General features: G+C 44.3%; 2 protein-coding genes across 2 annotated transcripts in view; one reads left to right on the top strand and one right to left on the bottom strand.

The window, feature by feature from the left end:
* sppl3 (signal peptide peptidase 3) overlaps positions 1-5,211 on the top strand; it is a 72,394-nt gene extending 67,183 nt beyond the window's left edge. The window contains exons 9-11 of the mRNA XM_042337299.1: positions 389-576; positions 977-1,086; positions 3,571-5,211. Coding sequence (XP_042193233.1) covers positions 389-576; positions 977-1,086; positions 3,571-3,642 — 370 coding nt within the window. The 3' untranslated portion in view covers positions 3,643-5,211. The remainder of the gene's footprint in view (positions 1-388; positions 577-976; positions 1,087-3,570) is intronic.
* Positions 5,212-12,067: 6,856 nt separating this feature from the next.
* The window catches only part of acads (acyl-CoA dehydrogenase short chain), a 47,469-nt gene continuing 38,731 nt past the window's right edge, over positions 12,068-20,805 (bottom strand). Inside the window, exons 8-10 of the mRNA XM_042337438.1 lie at positions 19,930-20,025; positions 15,774-15,830; positions 12,068-13,071 (exon numbers count right to left, since the gene is read on the bottom strand). Of these exons, the coding sequence (XP_042193372.1) occupies positions 12,919-13,071; positions 15,774-15,830; positions 19,930-20,025 (306 nt within the window). The 3' untranslated portion in view covers positions 12,068-12,918. The remainder of the gene's footprint in view (positions 13,072-15,773; positions 15,831-19,929; positions 20,026-20,805) is intronic.

Below are 20,805 nucleotides of genomic sequence, written 5' to 3'. Positions count from 1 at the left end.
CTTTGTCACTGTCATACGTGCCCAAGTGACACCCCAGCATTATTTTCTGTGGTCTGTTAAAGTCCTAGTATGCAGTTTTATGCAGAAGCACTAAAACGAGCCTTTTTAAACACATTCTCTATATCGAGGCACAGTTAATGCGGCATCCTTATCTGTGAAGAATTTTTTAAAAAAAATGTAGTGACTTAGGACTGCAGAGATAGCCTTTTCTTTGCAGCTTGCAAAACAGACTTGCCCTAGAGACTGAGAGAGAGAGAGAGTGTGTGAGAGACTGAGAGAGAGAGATAGTGTGCCCACAAAATACACAGTCGCTACACTTTACAGTATATTCTGGGAAGCGCTTTGAGGCATCTCAACGACGTCAAAGCAACACTCTTGTTTTGTGCAGTTCCACAGGCAGCCATTTTTCTATGCTCGGTATTGGGGACATCGTCATGCCAGGGCTCCTGCTGTGCTTTGTGCTTCGTTATGACAACTACAAGAAGCAGGCAAACAGCGAGGCCATCCCTCCCATCATCCTGGGCCGCATGCAGAAGGTGTCATACTTCCACTGCACCTTAATTGGCTACTTTATAGGTGAGTGGGAATAATTCAAACACAGCGATCAGAAACCCTGCACTGAACCCAGAAGCTTTCACAGCAGATTGGGATTGGCCTGCAGGCTTTAACACATCGCAACACCCTCAGCGGTCTGTGTGAATCTAAATACATGTTGCTAAATTAGATGTTAGGATTTGTTTTTAAAAAAAACACCAAAAACTCACATTGGCGTCCTCTGCTTTTCCCTAGATTCTTAAACATCTGATGGTTACTGTAGCCTTTTATTTAAATAGCCCCCGAACTTTTACTTCTCTAGATCACCCTGATAGGGTGGTCTTGTATACAATTGTATTTTAATTTTATCCTTGCAAAGTAATCTGCCTCTATTCTAGATGTGTTTTTTCCCGTCAGCTAACATTGTTCTGCTTTAATCTAGGCCTTTTGACTGCCACTGTAGCATCAAGAATTCACCGGGCCGCCCAGCCTGCACTTCTGTACCTTGTTCCGTTCACACTGCTACCACTGCTTACCATGGCATATTTAAAGGTGAGCAAAGCAGCAAAACCTAATCATCCCTCCAAGTAAATCAGTCGAATTTGGCCACTCAATCCACAACTGTTTGTGGGACACTGCTGTGCACATTTCGCCCTCAAAATGCAGTTAATCCACTTTGCGGTACGTTCTATGAAGAGCTTTGAGAATTCTTAACGTTTTGATCGTCCTGAAAACTTGTCCTCCCCGATATGTGAATATAAATGCAAGTTGTTGTTGCTTTCACTTGGGTGCCGGTGTCCTCCCAGGAGGCCTTAATTCTTCTTTGAATATTGACGACCACAGCAACTTGCATTGATATAGCGTCCTTCACGTGGGATGGTGTCTCAGAGCACTTAAGATATTCAACACTGGCAAGCTCTCACCTCAGGAGATGCGGAAGGTATCTTGTTTCTGTCCAAAGCTCTAGACTATGGGGGAGCAAAGTGCTGTTTGATGTTTGTGTCACGCTTTGTTTTCTGTGCTTTTTTCACTTTGATATGAAACCCTGATTATTGTCAGGCCAATTTGCATAGCATGGCTCCCAAGATTTGTCAATTCGAGCTCTCTCGCTTTCACACGGTCATGGTCATCCCAACTGAGATCAATAGATTTTTAAAATCTAAAGCGATTAAGGGATATGGGGATAGGGCTGGTAAATGGAATTAAGTTAGAAGATCAGCCATGGTCTTATTAAATGGCGGGGCAGGCTCGAAGGGCCTATTACTTATGTTCTCCTCCTATTTCTTATGTTTTTATGTTCTTATACAAACACTTGTAGCAGCCTCCTAACTGCAGCCCAATTAATAATCCTGCAAAACCCTGTTAGTTAATTGAAAAACGTCTCTCTCACAAAATGTTTATCAGCCTTGAATGTGTCCTCAAAGGAAAGTGTATTGATGCAAAACTCTTATTCTGCGTAAAGCAGTTCTTTCCCAGTGATGGTATCTGCGATCATGTATGTCATATGTTTGCATGGAATGTACAGCACTCATAAACAGACCATTTCTGGTCATTTAGCCCATAAATCCATACTGGTGCTTATACTTCTCATGAGTTTCCATCCACTGCTTACTCCCTCCTATATCCTTCCATTCCCTTTTCCCTTGTGTATATCCAGCTTCCTCTTAAATGCATCGAAATGCAAAAATACACAGTCAATTCACTCTACAGTATATTCTGTGAAACGCTTTGAGGCGTCTCAAAGACGTGATAAGGCGCTATATCGAATGCAAGGATTATTATTATTATTATTTCTCCAACAATGTTTTTCCTGGTGTCTCTGTAAGCCTCTCCCAGCCATTATGTCCTGACCACCAATCTTCACTTTGCACAGACAAATGGTTGACACATGGTAAATCATTTGATTTCTAGTGGTTCCAGCTTCCCAGTCTATTACAAAGACTGATAACAAAAGGACGTTACAGAGAATGCAGCCCATCCTTCAAAAGTGCCTTGCTTTGCAGAGAACAAAACTAAACCTGACTGCATATTGCTATCAGTGTAGTGTTAGAGAAAGGTTTGTTAGGATCGCATTAATCAGTTAGTATTAATAATAATAATCCGTGCATTTGATATAGCGCCTTATCACGTCATGGAGATGTCTCAAAGCGCTTCACAGAATATACTGTAAAGTGAATTGACTGTATAATTGTGAATGAAACTCTGCAGTCAATTGCACACAGTCGTGTCCCACAAACAGTCGTGGATTGAGTGACCAATTTATTATTATTTTTTAAAAATTTGAAGGAATTATTACCCCTGGATAATTAGTATATTAACTCCGTCTTTACAAGTAGCAGAGATTCTGCCCAAATGTGAAATATCCAGTCTCAAAAACAATTTCATTCACACATTTATAATGTAAGTGCCCTTTATTATTATTATTTGCCCTTTCTCTCACTGTAGGCCCTGATGCAGACTGATTTTGCTAATTATTTCTTAGAGGCTGTATTTTGGTTTTGTTTCAGTTTCAAAATGTTAAAAGAGCAGAGGTCATGAAAACTGTTCCCAGTGGAGATTGCCAGATACGGGCAGTTCATTATTCACAGTCGACAAGGCAGGACTTAATTTGAAAAATTAATACAAAGACAGTCAGTGGGTTACTCGCTCGTTCTGAGGTTATATAAAGTACTTTAGTAATTAAAAACTGCTCAAGATAAATCTCAGGGTTTATCTTTAGACATTTGACTGTTGAATAATTCTTAAAAGGAAGCTGCGATGAGACGAGGGTCGAAATAAAACGCTTATTTATATTTTTCCTCTTTTTTTTTACATTATATCGTCTTCGGCCACTCTCCCTGCCCTCTACCCTCCCTTATCCCGACCCCCAACTCGGGTCCAAATCCCTGACTATCCAGTGACTTGGGTTGTCCTTGCGACGTGAAAGGCGCTATAGAAACGTAATTTTGGATTGTATGATTTTTAAAAAAAAATATGATTCTTTACCAGGAAGGTTTGTGCAATTACCTTTTTGCTTCTCTTTCCCCCTCCTCCCAGGGTGACCTGCGACGTATGTGGTCGGAACCTTTTCACCCCAAGGCAAGCAGTTCCAGGTTCCTGGAGGTATGATGGGACAAAGTGCTGCTGAGGTCGGGATGATAACCTGCTGGGCACCAGGTGTTTTGTGTCTTGTGGTTTCATTCTTCTCATCAAGCACGAAAGGTGCTTAAAGAGGTAGCGAAAGGCAGTGGGGGAATTATTTCCTTTTTATGGAACACAGACCCTGTACAATTAATTCAACCCACCAACGGTTTTGGCGATTAGCAGCAGACTCTTGCCGGCCGTGTATATTATAAAACAGACGCCTCTTTTAAACAGCAAGACGTCAGGGCTAATCTTGTACATAGATCTGTGAACGTAGAAGACGCATCTTTGAATAAACCCGTATTAAGGAACCAGCACCTAAATCGGCCGCTATTTAGATTGTCTTGAACTTTGGCTCGAACGAGAAGACAAGGCGTCCGACATATCTTTTGAGACTCGATAATTATTGCTGTTCTTGTGAGGTGACAACATTTTTTTCCACAGCCGTGAGTGAGTATGCGGTAAGCTCTGTGCTGTAATTAACTTTACACCCGATGTATTGTTGCAGTGATCCAGAGAGGTAACGACATCAAGATGAATCATGTTGTGTACTGAAGTGGCCTGTTGTAAATTTTAGCATGTATAGCATTAAATATTGCTTCTGTATAAGACCCTTTTCCAAAATGCTCCCCTCCCCTCCCCGCCCCTCCCACCCCACCACCATAATAACGTGATTTAGAAATGTAAATGTAGTTTGCACTTGTACCTGTGTTAATTACCCCCCAGTTGATCTTGCACAATTATGATTGGTGTAGCAAAAAAAAAGGCTTAACTTTTTTATGGTTTCCCCTTTTAGTTATCTTTTTTTTCTTTTGGTTTGGTTAATTTTGCTAATGCATGTATGATAGCAGTACTTGTTATTTGATTGTAGTGCTTTATTCCTTGTAAATATTTTTTTTGTATACATTTGTTTAAATGTGTAACGTTTCCTCTATCTACCTGTTGATGAGTGTAATCTGGTCCCAGGTTTACAAGCAGTATCTGTTTTGTAACTTGGGTTTGTATTAGGTTCACAGAATTTTTTTTCTTCCTTCCGATAAGCATTGACTTACGCTGCTGATGTTAGCAGCCTTTAATATTACAGTGACACAAAAAGCCCAGTGTGTCTGTAGACTTCCCATCTTCATTGATTTTTGGGTGAACAAGACACCTACAGTCTCGCAACATAGAGATTGTGTCATAAATTGCAGGTGCCTGGAAGTGCATTTCGTATAAAATAACTAACTTTAAACAGTGTTTCAGGTTCTTCCCCCCCACCTGGCCAATCCCCCCCACCAGAGAAAATGTGAAGCCCTCGACATTTTGGAAGAATAATTTTTTTTTTGAATTCACGGAGTGTAATGTTTTTGTGCTGTAGAATAGACAAGTCGCCAAAGCCATTTTATAGACGTGGCTTTGGGGAGCTTGAAGCAATCAGATGGACTGAATGGATACTGTACAATCCTCTGTACACAAAGTAGTGTATTTTGGCCCTGGAAATGAACAATACCTTTCATCTCTATATAACATCAGCAGTCAGACTCCTTTGTAAATAAAATTAAAAGTTCAAGTGCATTTGTGTGGTTTATTTTACAGCGTGGCTGTCTGCTTACCATGGGCCTCTGAAGAAGCAGATTGTGTTATTTCTCAGGGGATTGATCAGAATAGAAAATCTTTTCAGTGTGTGGGATAAAAGAGAGGAAGATGGCTGGATATGTCTAAGGCCTGACGAATCAGTTGGATGAATGCTAGTAATGGTACTTACAGTGAAATCCCTGAACCCTTCTGTTCAGCAACCTCACAAATAGCAAACTTGAAATTCGCAGACACTGTTGATTGTGTTTCCTCTCTCCTCCCCCCACACCCCCCGCCCCCAAGTTGCCCCTGACTCAAATACTATAGTGTGGTTAGAGCACTTGCCTCGCAAGAGAGAGGAGCAGGGTTCAATTCCTGGGCAGGGCAAAACTCTACGCAAGTTTCCTTACTCCACACGCCTCTGTTCACTTAGCAGTAAGTAGGAACGCGGTTATTAGTCGATTGACGGGATGCTTTCCGGGGGTAATAATCCCCTTTTTAAAAAAAAATGTTTTTAAATGATAATAATCTGGTCACTCGATCCACGACTGGTTGCTGTGCACAATTGGCTGCCAATTGCTAATGCAAGGATTATTATTATTATACTGTTGTTGAGAATTTACTTTAGAAGTATAAAATAGCCATCTTCGAGGCAATCAGATTATTTCGGATTTTCTTTTTGGTCTTGACTCTATATTTACTTGGTATTCAGTCTATATTACAGGTTTAAAGAGCTCGCTCCTGACCACAAGTTACTTATGTGTGTTCTCCGGAAAGTGTAAGAATTGCCAGAGATCGATCGAATGGTGCGTATCCCTGCAGTAAAAATAGACATCTTGTTATCAGGCACTCTTCAGCAAAGTGCTACAGCTGACAGCAGTGCGAACATATGAGAGGATTGTTTCACAAGTGTCCACTAAAAGGCATTCAGTATCTCAATGTAATTGATTGTATAATAATAATAACAAAATGACATTTATAGAGCGCCTTTCACGTCAGGAGGACGTCCCAAAGCACTGAACAGTCATGTGTCGGGGCCCGAGCATGGGGGAGGGGTGGTGTAGGGGTGAGGGAAGGCAGAGAGGTGGGAGGGAAACCAAAGGCACGGTCGAAGAGAAGGGTCTTGAGGCCGACCTTGAAGGAGGTAAGGGAGGAAGCGAGGCGAAGGGACCGTGGGATGGAGTTCCAGAGTGTGGGGGCAGAGAGGCTGAAAGCCCGGCCACCGATGGTTGGGCGGGAGACGTGGAGCAGCCCGGAGTCTGATGAACGGAGGGAGAGGGCAGGTTGGTAGGGAGTCAGCAGGTCAGAGAGGTAAGAGGGGCAATGCCATGGATGGCCTTAAAGGTGAGGACAAGGATCTTGAACTCGATCCTCTGGGGGATGGGGAGCCAGTGGAGTTGGGCGAGGGTGGGAGTGGTGGGGTCACGGAGCCTGGTGCGCGAGAGTACACAAGCTACAGAGTTGTGGATGATCTGCAGTTTGTGAAGGGAAGAGTTGGGAAGGCCGATGAGGAGGGAGTTCCCATAATCGAGCCTTGAGGTGACGAATGCGTGGGTGAGGGTTTCAGCAGCCTACAGGGTGAGGCAGTGGCGGAGTCTGGCAATATTGTGGAGGAGGTGGTAGGCAGTGCCGGTCATGGCGCGGATGTGGGGGGAAAGGACAGTTCAGGGTCAAACAAGATACCCAGGTTCCTGACTGACTGAGTGAGATTGAGTGTGCAGCTGTGGATGCTGATGCTGCCAGCGTCTGAGGTCGGAGGCGCTGGCATGAGCCAATCAGAAGGGCCTCGGTCTTGCTGACGTTGAGTTGGAGAAAGTTGGCCCTCGTCCAGGACTTGATGTCGGACAGGCAGTCGGGCAGGACGCCAGTAGCCCTGGAGTTCAGGATGGAGGCAGAGAGAGTTGGGTGTCATCCGCATACCTGTGGAAATTTACCTCATGTCTGCGGATGATGTCACCAAGGGGGAGCGTGCAGAGGGTGAAGAGGAGGGGACCGAGGACAGAGCCCTGAGGAACACCGCACAAGACGGTGCGGGGGATGGAGGAGAAGCCGTTTGCCGTGACGAAGTGGAGGCGGTCTGAAAGGTAGGACCTGAACCAGTCAAAGACAGAACCTTGAAGGTTGAGGTGGGAGGAGAGGCGGTGGAGGAGGATTGAGTGATCCGGTGTCAAATGATTGTTGCATGTACGACGCCTTTCACGTAGGGAGAACATCCCAAAGAGATTTACAGGACCTACTGTAAAGTCTAGTCTTTGTGGGAGAGGGACAAGGCAAAGGACATTGTCTTGAACCACCAGCGTTCAAGTGGACAAAGGTTACAAGGGCCCCACATTGTACAAAACGTGCGTCTGCACTTGATGAAGATATTAACGTACAGGAACGCACCTGCCTAGTTTGGGGTTTAGCCCCCCATTCACCTTTTTATCTTTACTTAGAAATCTCAACTAGAAATGTTGACATTCCCCAGCAGATAAACCACTTCCTGGTCTGTGTGATACTCTTGTGACTGCAAGGTGTGGTTGAAGCAAACTGGTGTCCACATCTGACGTCACTGCCCGTCCACCAACTATGTCTTGGAGTTTGGCCTTAACGAGTTGTCAATCTCCACATCAGGTGAGCGATGACTGAAGAGGGTGAGACAGGAGATTATCAGCTTGAGGGGAGGGACTGACTGAAGAATGAGTAAAGGTTGATCGTTGCTTTGTAATCTTCTGCCAGGGCAATGTTTTTCTTGGTTATTTTTAGTTCAAATGTGTTTACAGAATGATTCTTTATATCCTAACAGGAATGTAAGGAAATCAAACGACTGTGTGGTAAGCAGTTCTCATAAATTGCTGTCGTTTTGGTGAAACTGGTAATTAATTACAGTGAGAATTGAAAATGCAGCATTTACTTTGAGGTTTACTGAGAGCATCCTGAATGTATCCTGGCATTTTTCTAATTAATCTAATCTGAATCTCCCTTTAGTACGTACTGTTAGTATTCACTGAGGGTAGGGATTCCTCCCACTTGGTTCCTGTAAACCCTGCAAGCCAAAGCCCGCATGGCTAGGTGGTCCTAGCTGGATAAGCAGTAAGATACTTGCCAGACAGTACCTTTAATGGCAAGCTGCACAGGCTTAGCTGGTTAGAGTCCAGCAGTTACACTCTTGTGATCCCCAAGCCTTGGCTCTTGCCAATCTGCGCCTAATACTTTCCATCAGGTAAGCCGGATGCAGTCCTCCAGGGAGCGAGAGCGCACTTCATTCCAAACACGGGAATCTCCCATGTGTATGTGGGATGCATGGAACTGTGCGGTTTGGGTACTTCTGAGCGTGGTGATGGGTTCCTGCATTGTGTCAGATTCCGCATGTGTCAGACTGACTAAATGAAAAGAAATCAGGAATGCAAAATTATTTTTAAAGAAAGGGATCTCTCATCCTCCCCCACAAAAGCAGCCCTTCAGTCAAATGCCAGCTGGGATGTCTTTCTGTCGTTTTAAATGTGAGACAAACATCTTTACGATGTAAAACTGCGCCTGATCAAACATTCCATATGTTCGTAAACCACTTGACGCTGCAAATGGGAGGATTATTATTCTGTAAGGAAGAGATGAGATGAAAGGGGGCCAAAGCAACTTCTTCATTGGACCCTCGTCTAATTCTCAGCATAAATCCTCTCTGTATCAATTTTATAATCGCCCAAGTCATACATCTGCCCCAATTCCATTCAAGAGTTTATATTCTATGCAGGTTTGACATAACTCATACCTTGCATAAGTCTTATTAAATGTAAGGTCCCCACTGATACAAAGTTTGTGAGGTTTAATGTAGAACTTTAATTAGTGCATATAAACAATTATAAGGGGCAGGATATATTTCTCCTTTTTCTGTTAGGGAGTGAATTTTGTTTTGTTTTCCATATATATAGGTATATATATATTAGTTACTTGATAAATGTCATGTAGTTTTTTGCAGCAATATTATCAGTGAAAGTTGGTGTACGGGCTATGTTGGTACAGTTTGTCACACACAACCATTGTTGGCTGTGTGTGTGTGTATAAGAGGTGGGGGAACAAGAAGAGAAATCGTGCACCAACAGGTTTTACTCAGCTCCGAGCTTTAACATTTCTCGTTCCTCAGTTCTATGTGTATAATGTGATTGATTTATTGCAGAGAAATGCATCGTGTAGCATTTCCAGTATTCATTAAGCTATTCATGCAGCGGATGTCACTGGAGTGAATGGACCGATCGAAATGCTCTAAGCCAACAGTTATCCAGCACAAATGAAACAAAAACCCATTTGTCTTGCAGTCGTTCACATCTGTCTTTATATTTGTCTTCAAACCGTTCCTTGTCAGCAATGGTACATAACTAGCAATGGCAAGTCATTGGGCTTTGCTCCTGGCCATTGATCCCAGTTCCTCGCTGGGGAGTTGTGGTTTACAGGGTAATGATGGTTTGTGAAAAATCTATACAGCAAATTGAACAACTTGTGTGCGCAAAGAGTAAACGGATCATTTATGTATTCATCGAAGTGGGCTTCAGTTTTCGTACATTTGCTTAATTTATATTGTATCCTCGAAAATGTTTCCAATTTCCCCCCCAAAAAAATGTCGTTGAAACACAGATTGCTAAAATGGTTTCTTTGCCCATTGGGCAAATGCTATAATAGTGTAGAGCTCAGTTTGCTGCTGTTTCTAACCAAGGTACGTTCCCAACCCGCAGCTTGACGTTTCGAATTGCTGCATTCTCGTTTCCTAAACTTATGTTCAAGATCACCTGTTTGTTCCAAACTGCTGCTGAAGGACAGTCAACTCCTTAAAACTCGTCGCTCTTAGGGGTAAAGGGCTCTGTGACGGGTTAGGCACATCTATAAATACATAAATAACCGTGGCCGGGATAGTGACAGCGTGATGATTTAAGTGGAGTTGACAAATTAAGACGGCATTGAGTTATCAGGAGTTTACTGTACATCACAGTAGAAATCGCTGAAATCTCGCACTGAGGGTTCCACATCCTAAGTAATCAGTTTTCTGTGAAGCGCTTTGAGACGCCTCGAAGATGTGTTAAGGCGCTATGTCAAATGGAAGGATTATTATGTTATTATAGTTGCACAAGGAGGATGTAAATAATAATCTTTGCATTTGATACAGTGCTGTTTTACATCAAAAAGTTTTGAAGCACTTGGTGGGAATTACTGTTCAATGTTGGTCGCTGTATAATTGTAGGCAGCTAATTTTGCACACAGCATTAACCCTAATCCCACAAACAGCCATGAAACGAATGATCAATTTAGCTGGAGGATTTGGTGGCCAGAACACAGGGAGAAACTCCCATCACTGTTCCTGAAGTGTCATGGGTTCTTTAACCTCCAACTTACGTCCCGACGTGAAAGGCGCTCTATAAATGAAATCTTGTTGTTGTTGTTGTTGTACGTAGACGAGACCTTGGTTTAACAACTCACCTGAAGCTTGGCACCTCCAACCCGCGCAGTGTTCCCTCAGCGTTGCACAGAAGTGTCGGCCTGAAAACACAAGTTCAAAGGCAGGGCCTGACGTTGGGAGTTGAATTCACAGCCTTCCGAGCCAAGCTGACATCTTGATGCATTTGTCCTTATAAACGTATCTGGTGAATGTTGTGTTTAAAGTGTGATAAGTGAACTAGGTGTAAAAGACGACCAAGTAAACACCACCGGCCTTAACCATCCAGAGCTTGTAGTTTACTTAGTCGCTTTAATGTGGACGAGCAATTGACTAAAGTTCCGTAATTCCATACTCTCAGAACTGAATCATTAACAATGTAAACAGATGCTTTGCCCTTCTGTTGCTGTTTGCAATATAATGACATGCAGCTGTAGTAATTACAATGTATAGATTCTTCCAGCTTTATACGTCAATATTCTCAGCAGACAGAATGCGTGCTCTGTACGCATTCCCTTTCAGTACGTGTACAGGGTGTGTTTGTAGCAAGAAATTAGTGATAAAATTGCAAATTAATGCTTTGCCATCCTTTCCCAGTGCTCTGCCTAGTGCTGGTACCTTTGTATTCCTCATGAAAGAACTAATGTGCATCCAGGAACCGTGCCACAGGGTGGTAGAGATGTAATCACGAGCATCCAGTGTGTCACTGCTTGGCTCCAGAGGTAAAAGCTTTCCTTCTCTCTATTGCTGACCATCCCACTGGCTATTACTGCAGTTGTGCTCCTAGCATCAAGCTAAACCTGGGTACAAATAGTTACCACTGCTGTTGTCATCGCTGAAATCATCAACATCATGATGGTGTGAAAATAAACCTGCCTCCAACTATTCCCAAATACCTAGGAATACATTAGAGGCAGTATAATGTCAATTCTACCCCCCACCCGCCTCCCAAAATCTGGAACTACCTCCTGTCAAGATGTCTTCAAGCCTTGCCTTAAGCATTTTGAGACGTCTCGAAGACGTGATAAGGCGCTATATCAATTGCAAGGCTTATTATTAAGACCGACCTATTGAATTGTGAATATAGTCCCCTCCTGTAAAGTGCTTAGAAATGTTCCTCTATATGATTGCTTTCTAAATGTAAGTTGTTCCAATTCCTTTGCCCCCATATTCCACAGAGTCTGTTCACAGCCTCTTAAGCAGTTTTGATACTTTGTACAATCAGAATTTCCGCCACTTATCCTTTCAAAAACAAATAGCCCATGTAACCTTTGAAGTTTTTTAAAGCTGGTCTTCCCAACTAATTCAATACTGTATAGTATTATTTCCATTTTCTGTTTGAGGTGGAATCACAAGACAAATGATGAATAATTCAGTTTCTGAGTAAATTTACCAAAATTCTGGCCTTCACTGGACTGAATGGTCATTGTTAAAGGGAGCAAAAAAAAACAAGACTTTTCACGGAGCATAAATTTTATATTAATAAAAGTAGAAAGCAAAGATCTGAATACATCGCATGCTAATAGATAGGATTTGAGCAACAGGTAATTACTCCAGAGCAATTTAACACTAATTGTGAGGAGGAAACATTATTTGTTCCATTGCGAGTAGTGGTCTAGACTGTGACTGTGGCAGGTTTTAGAAAGAAATATCAATGGTAACTACAAACTTTACTGAAGCTCTAGGCACAAGGGCTGGACTTTACAACTTATCTGCCTCTCCAGACAGGCTCATCTGAAACGCTTTGATGGACTGCAGCCCTCCCTGTCCTCTCTAGGTATTTCTCAAAGCCAGCTCTTACCCCCTTGTGTACTTCCCACTCTGGAGTCTACAGTCTTAACAACCGCAAAAAAAGTGAAGTGGTTCTTGTAGATTAGAACCCTTAATATTCTGCACCCAGGATAAGCTCCAACTAACTAACCAATTGAGCTCCCTATTATTGCAGTCCAGAGCGACGGGAACAGAGCCCTCTGTATTGCCCAGCACATAAGAAAGGATCAATGAGACAGGCACATTTTTTCACTGTAAATCAACCTTCATCACAATATCTGCATATAAGATTAAAAAGCTTCTGGTTCCTTCGTTTCTACACCAGTTCGATTTTTCCTGAAGAGCATTTTCATGCAACAATTCGGTTGCTTGACAATCTAACAAACGGGCTGTAAACAAAATCTGATTTGAGGTATTACAGTCATATCACAGATTAATTTAACTGGATTACAATTTCCATTTTGGTTGTATTGGACAGTCTTAATCGTTAAAAGGATTGTCCCAGTCAGGGATTATCACAGGTGTCTGTCTCTCTCTCAACCTTTATATCTTTTTAACAGTTGGTTGGCTATGACCAATCGCTGGATTTCACTGGTTCCCTCGTAGATCTCAGTGATCCGGGCATCTCGATAGTGCCTCTCTGCTGGCATATCAGTGACATACCCCATTCCTCCCAGGATCTGTATAGCCTGAACAACGGAGAACAAGGGTCAGGCAACAACAACAACTTGCATTTATATAGCGTCCTTCACCCCAGATGGCGTCTCGGAGCTTGAGTCAGGCAAAGCAGTGAATTTAGAAACTGGACGGCACATTGCACTTGCAAAGCCTAACATAGGAAACCAAAAAACTGCACACAACAATTTCCTTTCCCCACCACCCCCCTCCCTCACCACCACCCAAAACCACTTCTGGCGTGTGAAAATAACTGACGTAAATATGCCGTGAATGCAGAAATGCTCTTGTGGAAGAAAGAATAATAAGAGGGGAACCTCTTTAGCTCAACAGAGGAAAAGATCAGAAAGAAAAGTGGGGTGGGGGGGGCGGGGTGGGGTGGCTAAGGAAAGCAAAGCAGGGGCCAGAGCCACAGAGCTTGGTGGAGACACAGGCTTGAGCTGTGTTGAATAGGAAGTTGTGCTTTTTGCATTGCGCTGCAGCGACACAAAATGCCAAGGGAGAGAATTCCTCTGATGCCTCCTGGTGGCAGTTTACAGGGCAGCTGCTGGGCGCAGGTTTGGCTGTCACACCCTCCAGGCAGTAGGGCAGGCTTTTAGACAGAATAAGGGTAATAATAAATCATAATAAACCTTGCATTTGATACAGCGCCTTATCACGTCTTCGAGGCGTCTCAAAGCGCTTTACAGATTATACTGTAAATTGAAATGACTGTATATTTTGTGGGCAAAATGAGGAGGAAACTTAAATCTATAAAACAAATACAAAGTAAGCAGATCCCCAATCTCAGATAATATCATTTTGACTATTTGCTACAGGAATCCTAAGTCTCCTCTAAAAAGCAGAGAGCTGCCTCCACTGTTTTCCCTCAGTCTCCCACATCAGAACCACTATCTTGAAATTTTACGGAAACGCTACTTAGCGAGTGGTAAACGTGTGAAACAGGCTCTCGAGGGAGATGGTGGACGCAGAGAGAGTGGTTTGTTTTAAGAACAAATGAGATGGATTCCATCAGGGTCTCGATTTACTCTTATTTTCTGATCATTTCAGGGCGTGCCAAATTTGGCCAATTCTTGAATTCAACCTCAGCGTTCAGGCTGTTTTGTCGGCACAGTCGTTCTTAGGGAAAAATAAACTTACAGGAAACGGGCTTCGAAATGGAGACTGTTTAAGAATATCCTCAATTCTGACTGCTCTGAAACACAAATAGAATCAACCTCGAGCCGGGTGGAATCTCCCCTTTTATCACCGCTAACAAGCCAATCAGCCAAGTCACAATGACTGCGTCCAACTACATCCAGCTGTTTGTTAAATGGCTCAGAGTACTGCTATTCATCCAGTTGTGAATTAACCTTTGGTGTAAATACTTCCTGGTGTCTGTACCCCAAATCTCCCTTCACCACCTGTAAAACCTGTGCCCTCATGTCCTGGTGTATCTGACGGTACTGTTCAAGGATTGTTTTCTCATCCCATTGATCATCGGATCTAGTTCTGTGAGGTCTCCTCCCGAGAAGTCTCATCTCGAGGCTGAGAAGACGCAGCTCATTCGAGTCAAATTAGAAGCTTAAACGTGCATGAAGTTATCAACCTGGTGAAATTACCAGTTGTACCGACAAAGTAAACACTTACCAGGCAAAATAGATTAAACGTGACTTCTGTACAATTTAGTGCGAAGATTTGTCCTGAAAATCAAGACATCAGGTGGGAGGTGGAGGCTGTGACCTATTCATCGTGAAGCTTAGTCTAATGGCAGAAATTAATCTTTCACAAGTAATGAACAGACAGGTCTACTAATTGCATTTTGATGCCATTGTATTTCCAATTTACCTTTAACTTTTCATTCGATGTAACCGGCTAAACTAGATTGCTGCACCCACTGGGGTTGCTCCGGGTGTTGTTTTTACCTCGAGACGAATCTGAGTGTCTTTCGATGACTTCAAATGAATTGCGTCTTCTCTTCGGAAGCGAAGTGACATTATTTGTTTTTTCATCAGAGGCCAGGGTTTAGACGGGTTACCGTCAATGGCCCTTGTCTCATGTCACACTGTCCTACACGCAATATGAGCCCTCTTTCCACTGTTCCCCTCAATCCTACACTAGAATGTGAACACACCTAAAGCAATTGTAAATCACATTCATATAATTTCACGGGTGTAAACAGTTGTTCCAGCCTTGCAGCATTTTCTCTACAAACCGATGAGAAGTACAATAGAGTTTGCACATATGGGGAGAGGGCGTGGGAGGGAGTGGTAGAGAAGAGGGGAATTGGAGCAGAATATTGGCAAGAAAAAAAATCGTCGTCTGAATTTTCCTGCATTAACGCACATCCGTGCAGTGTTATATATCTGACCGAGGGACAGTTTGTATTTCTGAGTTAATAGAAAAGCTGTAACTAACAAGATTAACTTTTTTTTCCCGTGTGTGTTTTTTAAAAATTCATTCATTTTCTTCTCGTTTTAGGTTTGCCTAAACCTCTGTGCCATCGTCGGCCAGGAGAGAGAAGAGGGCAGGGAACCTGCTCACACACTCCACCCCCCCACCCCCACCAGAAAGCTTCCTATCAGCCTTGTGGGCAAAGCACCTCTGTACAGCAAGGCCAGGCTGGGCTGAGTGTTTGCCCAATCTCCAATCTCTCCACGTCATTTATTGCTGGGCAGACTGACACACTGCGCTGCCCTTTTACAATCCAAACAGCCAAGGAACAAACAATGCTTACTTGGTGAGATATCGATGTTGCAGCCTCAGACGCAGCAAGTTTGGCCATGGCAGCTTCCTGTAAAGCAAAAGGAAGGGAGGGAATTGTGAGCCAGATACAATGAACAGAGTTATATACTTTTATATGGCCTAGAACTGTGTATGTCAGCCTGGCTCAGTTGGTAACGCTCTCACCTCTTGAGTCAGAAAGTGCAGGGGCTTGAACCCACATCGGGACATGGAACACAAAGTCTAAGCTGACGCTCCAGTGCAGTGCTGGGGGGAGGGGTGGGTGGGGGGTTGAGCTGAGGTGTCGGAGGTGCTGACCTTCAGATGAGACGTTGAACCGAGGTTCTGCTGTTCAGGTGGACGTTAAAGATCCTGACGTGGGGCTTAACCCCCGGCCTTCTCTGACTCAGAGGGGCGGACGTGCCACCAACCGAGCCAGGGCTGATAACCTAATCGTTCACATTCAACCGTTTTCACCAGTTAAGTTAGCTCAGGATCGAGAAGGCCGAATCCAGGTCACAGCATTCAAAAGGATTGGTGAAAAGAGACAGCATTGCTTTCCTTGATCAGGTAAAAGCAAAGTAACAGTAGCAGGAGCTGAACGCTTCAATGTCAAGAGAGTTAAGTTTATAGATAAGAGACTGCCAGCCTTTCAACCCAGGTGCAAACGACTGTTTGTGGGGACACTGCTGTGCGCAATTAGCTGCCGCGTTTCGCCCGCAAAGTACACAGTCCATTCGCTTTACAGTCTATCTTGGGAAGCGCTTTGAGGCGTCTCAACGACTTGATAAGGAGCTTTTTTCAAATGCAAGGATTATAATTATTATTATTATTACAACAACATTTGGCGATACAGTATTGCTTGTGCTTTGCACACGTCTCTCTCCGCTGGCTCAGTGGATCAGATTTATCTGTCCTTTGCATTTATTGAAAACAATAACAACAGCAAATAAAAGGCCAGGGAGGGCTCCCTCACCTCTACAGTGAGGAAAATGAGGCCTGAAGAGACTGCAATCCACCCATTTGAATATGAAAGCAGAGCTTAAACTGTGTCTCATGCTTTCCTTAGCCAGCAGAGAAATAATATTATTAATAATAATAACCCTTGCATTTGATACAGCACCTTAGCGCATCGTGAGACATCTCAAAGCGCTTCACAGAATATATTGTAAAGTGGATCGACTGTCTCTTTGGGTGGGAAGAGGGCAAAATGCACATAGCAGTGTCCCCGCCACCCCCCCCACCCCCACGGCTTTTGTTGGCCCAAACCGGTATAACAAACAGCAGTCTGTATCTGTCGTGTATTGATTGTAAATGGTCGTAGAATTCCACCTTTTTTTTTAAAATGAAGGACATTCACGGCTTTCAGTGTCTTGTCTCCCCGTGCGATCTGCTAAATGAGTTTGTTTCATTCCAGATCAAATGCAGACAAAGGAGCCAGGAAAAACCCAGGCTTGAATCGGGCCCTTACATCAACTATTTTTCCCCCAGCACCGGATTTCCTGTGGGCTCCGTGCCCTTGTTATTAAACACCGCGGTTGGTGAGAGAGGGGAAAAAAAAACTGGCAAAGGAGATTCTTATTCATCGACTTGCGGAAGGGAAAGGCGACATGGATCTCTGCTCCGATGGTGTTCAGAAAGTATGAAAGGGGACGCTAGAAATAAAACGATCGTGACGGGAATCACAACTGCTTCTGACTCAGGGAAATGTCAACCTGGAATCCGGGAAATGGGACCCAAAACCACTCCAGCAGAAAACCGTGCGTGGCACAGGGGGAAAAAAAATGATTGGGTCACTCAACCCGCGACTGTTTGCGAGGGACTGCTGTGCGCAATTGGCTGTCCCGTTTTCGCCCACAACACACAGTCAATCCTCTTTGCAATACAGTGAGACACCTCAACGACGTGATGAGGCGCCATATCAAATGCAAGGATTATCATTATTATTCGGCCCATCGTGTCTGTGACGGCAACTTTTTAAGAGCAAACCTTTCAGTCCCATTTACCTGCCCTTCCCCCGTAACCCTGCAGTCGACTCCTTTGTTACAGTATTTATCTAGTTGTCTTTTGAAAGCCTTTGAACGGAAGAAAGCGCTATGTAAATAACAATATGGGCAGGACAGCGTGTGGCCTGGCTTGGTTCTTCCTGTGCTCAAGTATGGCCCTTGCTGCTGTCTTTCAGAGCGAATGGCAGAGGAGGAGGAGAGCAAGGGCGACAATAATGATAATAATAATAATAATATTTGCATTTAATATAGCACCTTATCATGTTTTCGACACGTCTCAAAGCGCTTCACAGGATACGCTGTAAAGTGAATTGACTGTGTATTTTCTGGGCGAAACTCGGCAGCCAAATTGAGTCACAGCAGGGTATCAGGTGGCCAGCTTTACCCTTTGTAACTTTGGGGTCTTCACTGCTACCGAGTGAAGCTTCTTGCAAGTCGTGTCACCATTGCCATATCTAGTGGGCGGATGGATGGATGTAATGCCATTTTCTATTTGCTACAGCGCGTTCTGGTATGGAGTCAACCGCTGGGGGGACAAAGGCAGTTTTGTGCAATGCACAAGAGTACACGGGGAAGAGCTAGACAAAGCACTATAGACTGGGTGGGTGGCTGCGCTGACTCAAGAGATGTCTTACAGTGGAAGCATCGATGAGTCAGACTGTTAAATGACCGGCGAGTTTTGACAGGTTCTAAATGCGGTACAGGTAGGGAGGTGGGTAACAACCGGGGCAGTGTCTCTCGTAACTGAAACAAGAGCAGGTGTCAGCCAGAGAGTCATTCACAGTGCAGCTGCCTGTGGAGCTCACAGCTGGAGCTGGGAAAGCAGCAGTACTGTGTGCGTTTGGTGGTGGGGAGGGGGGGAGGTGGGCATCGTGCATACAGCTGTTTGTTTAACGCGGGCAGGCAGGCAGCCAGAGCAGATGTTTGCTCAAAGTTCTATCTTCGGGGAAAAAAAAGCCGCCAACAGAAGATGGATCTTGGAATTTTTCTTATACGTATATACAGATATGTGGAGTCCTGTAGCTCAGTGGTTAGGGCACTCGCCTCGCAAGCGAGAGACCTGGGTTCGATTCCCGGCAGGATGAAACCTTGGGCGAGTTTCCTTACTCCACACGCCTGATAATAATCCCTCAAAAAAAGATATAAATAAAATAATAATTTGGTCACTCAATCCACGACTGCTTATGGGATACTTCCGTGCGCAATTAGCTGCCGCATTTCACCCACAAATATACAGTCTATTCTGTGAAGCGCTTTGAGACATCTAGAAGACGTGAAAAGCGCTATATCAAATGCAAGGATTATTATTTATTTATTATGCACACACCTTCACTGTGGCTGTTGTTAAATGGGTTACTGAATCCTGTGTTTGCTCACAAGGGGGAATGGCGATAACAGTGGTAATGACTGGGAAACAGCAGCAGGGAAGCTGACAGCACACAGCGCTAACGACTGCACTGCTCTGCGCTGCGAGTGTGATTAATCTAAACTCTGGAGAAACAAACGTTAATAATAAAAATAATAATGGTTCCTAAACGCAACGGCCTTACATCAACGACGACGACTTGCATTTATATATAGCGCGCTTCATGCCAGATAGCGTCCCGGAGCGCTTAACAGTGGCGGAATCTGACCTGCTGAGGCTGAGAGAATGGCTCGGGGACCCAACTGACCAAATCAGCAAAGGCACAGTACGTCCCAGCAGAGACAAATCCCACACAGCACAGAAGGAGGCCATTCGGCCCATCGTGTCTGAGCCAGATCTTTGGAAAGAGCTATCCAATTCAAGCCCACTCCCCCTCCCCCCAACACCCCGCTCTCTCTCGGTAGCCCTGCAAACTCGTCCTCCCCGAATAATTACCTGAAAAGCTTTTGCTGGACTTATATAAAAAAAATCCCCTTTTAAAAAAAATTGGGTCACTCAATCCATGGCTGTTTGTGGGGACGCTGCTGTGCGCAATTGGCTGCCGCATTTCTCTCGCAAAATACACAGTCAATTGACTTCACAGGATTATTATGATGATTATTATTATATTATTACTTCCAACTGCACAGCAGTGAAATGTGGTTGAGAACACACGGCTACAGGAACCAAATCTACAACGACCGCTAGATTTGTGTTCGATTAGATTGGATTTGATTTGAACAGCCGAGTGCTGTTACCTTTGTGTACGGTTTGCCATTGTCTTTCAGCATGGCTCCTTGCCAGGTCAGCAGGCGGGCACTCTCCAGAGCCAGGTCCATGTCAGCCAACTTGAACTGTGAACAGACAGACCCGAGTAACGTGCTCACCACAGACGGCTTCGGCAACAGCAGCAACAAATTACATTTACTCAGCGCCTTTCACGTCAGGAGGGATGTCCCAAAGCATTGGGCAGTCAGGGATCCGCACCCAAGCTGGTGGTTGGGATAAGGGGGGTGGAGGACGGGGAGGGTAGGGGTGGGAGGGACGACCAAAGACACGGTCGAAGAGGACGGTCTTGAGGCGGATCTTGAAGGAGGCGAGGGAGGGGTGTGAGGTGGAGGGACTGTGCTAACATTATCGTCAAAGCCACACATCGCTCGGGTTCCCCAATGGTTCGACGGGTCTATCCCGTGAATTCCGCGCTACACGGGAAGTCGGAAAGGTCTTGGATTTGGTTTCTGGTTGTGTGGAGACGGGGGTGGGGGGGGGGGGGGGAGATGAGAAAACAGGAACAGGAGGAGTAAGCTATTCAGCCCCTCAAGCCTCTATGTAAGATCATGGCTGATCTGTTCCTCAACTCTGACGTTTGTCTCAGTCATGAAAGCAGCAGGGGGCCCGACAATTAGTCCTGATAGGAAGGGATAAATGACCTCTATGAGGTCTCCTTTGGGGTTTCTTTAAAGGCAGCAGAGCCCTATGTTATCTAGTTATTTCTTATAGAAACAGGAGTAGGCTATTCAGCCTGTTCCGCCATTTTATAAGATCGTGGGGCTGATCTGTAACTCCAGTCCAGTTACCTGCCTTTGCTCCATATCCCTTAATACCCTGACCTAACATATACCTATCTGAACAAT

This window comes from Callorhinchus milii, unplaced genomic scaffold (genome assembly GCF_018977255.1).
Source record: "Callorhinchus milii isolate IMCB2004 unplaced genomic scaffold, IMCB_Cmil_1.0 Scaffold8, whole genome shotgun sequence".
NCBI lineage: Eukaryota > Metazoa > Chordata > Chondrichthyes > Chimaeriformes > Callorhinchidae > Callorhinchus > Callorhinchus milii.
The sequence above is the reverse complement of the archived record's forward strand: the minus strand, read 5'-3'. Positions and strand labels throughout refer to the sequence as shown.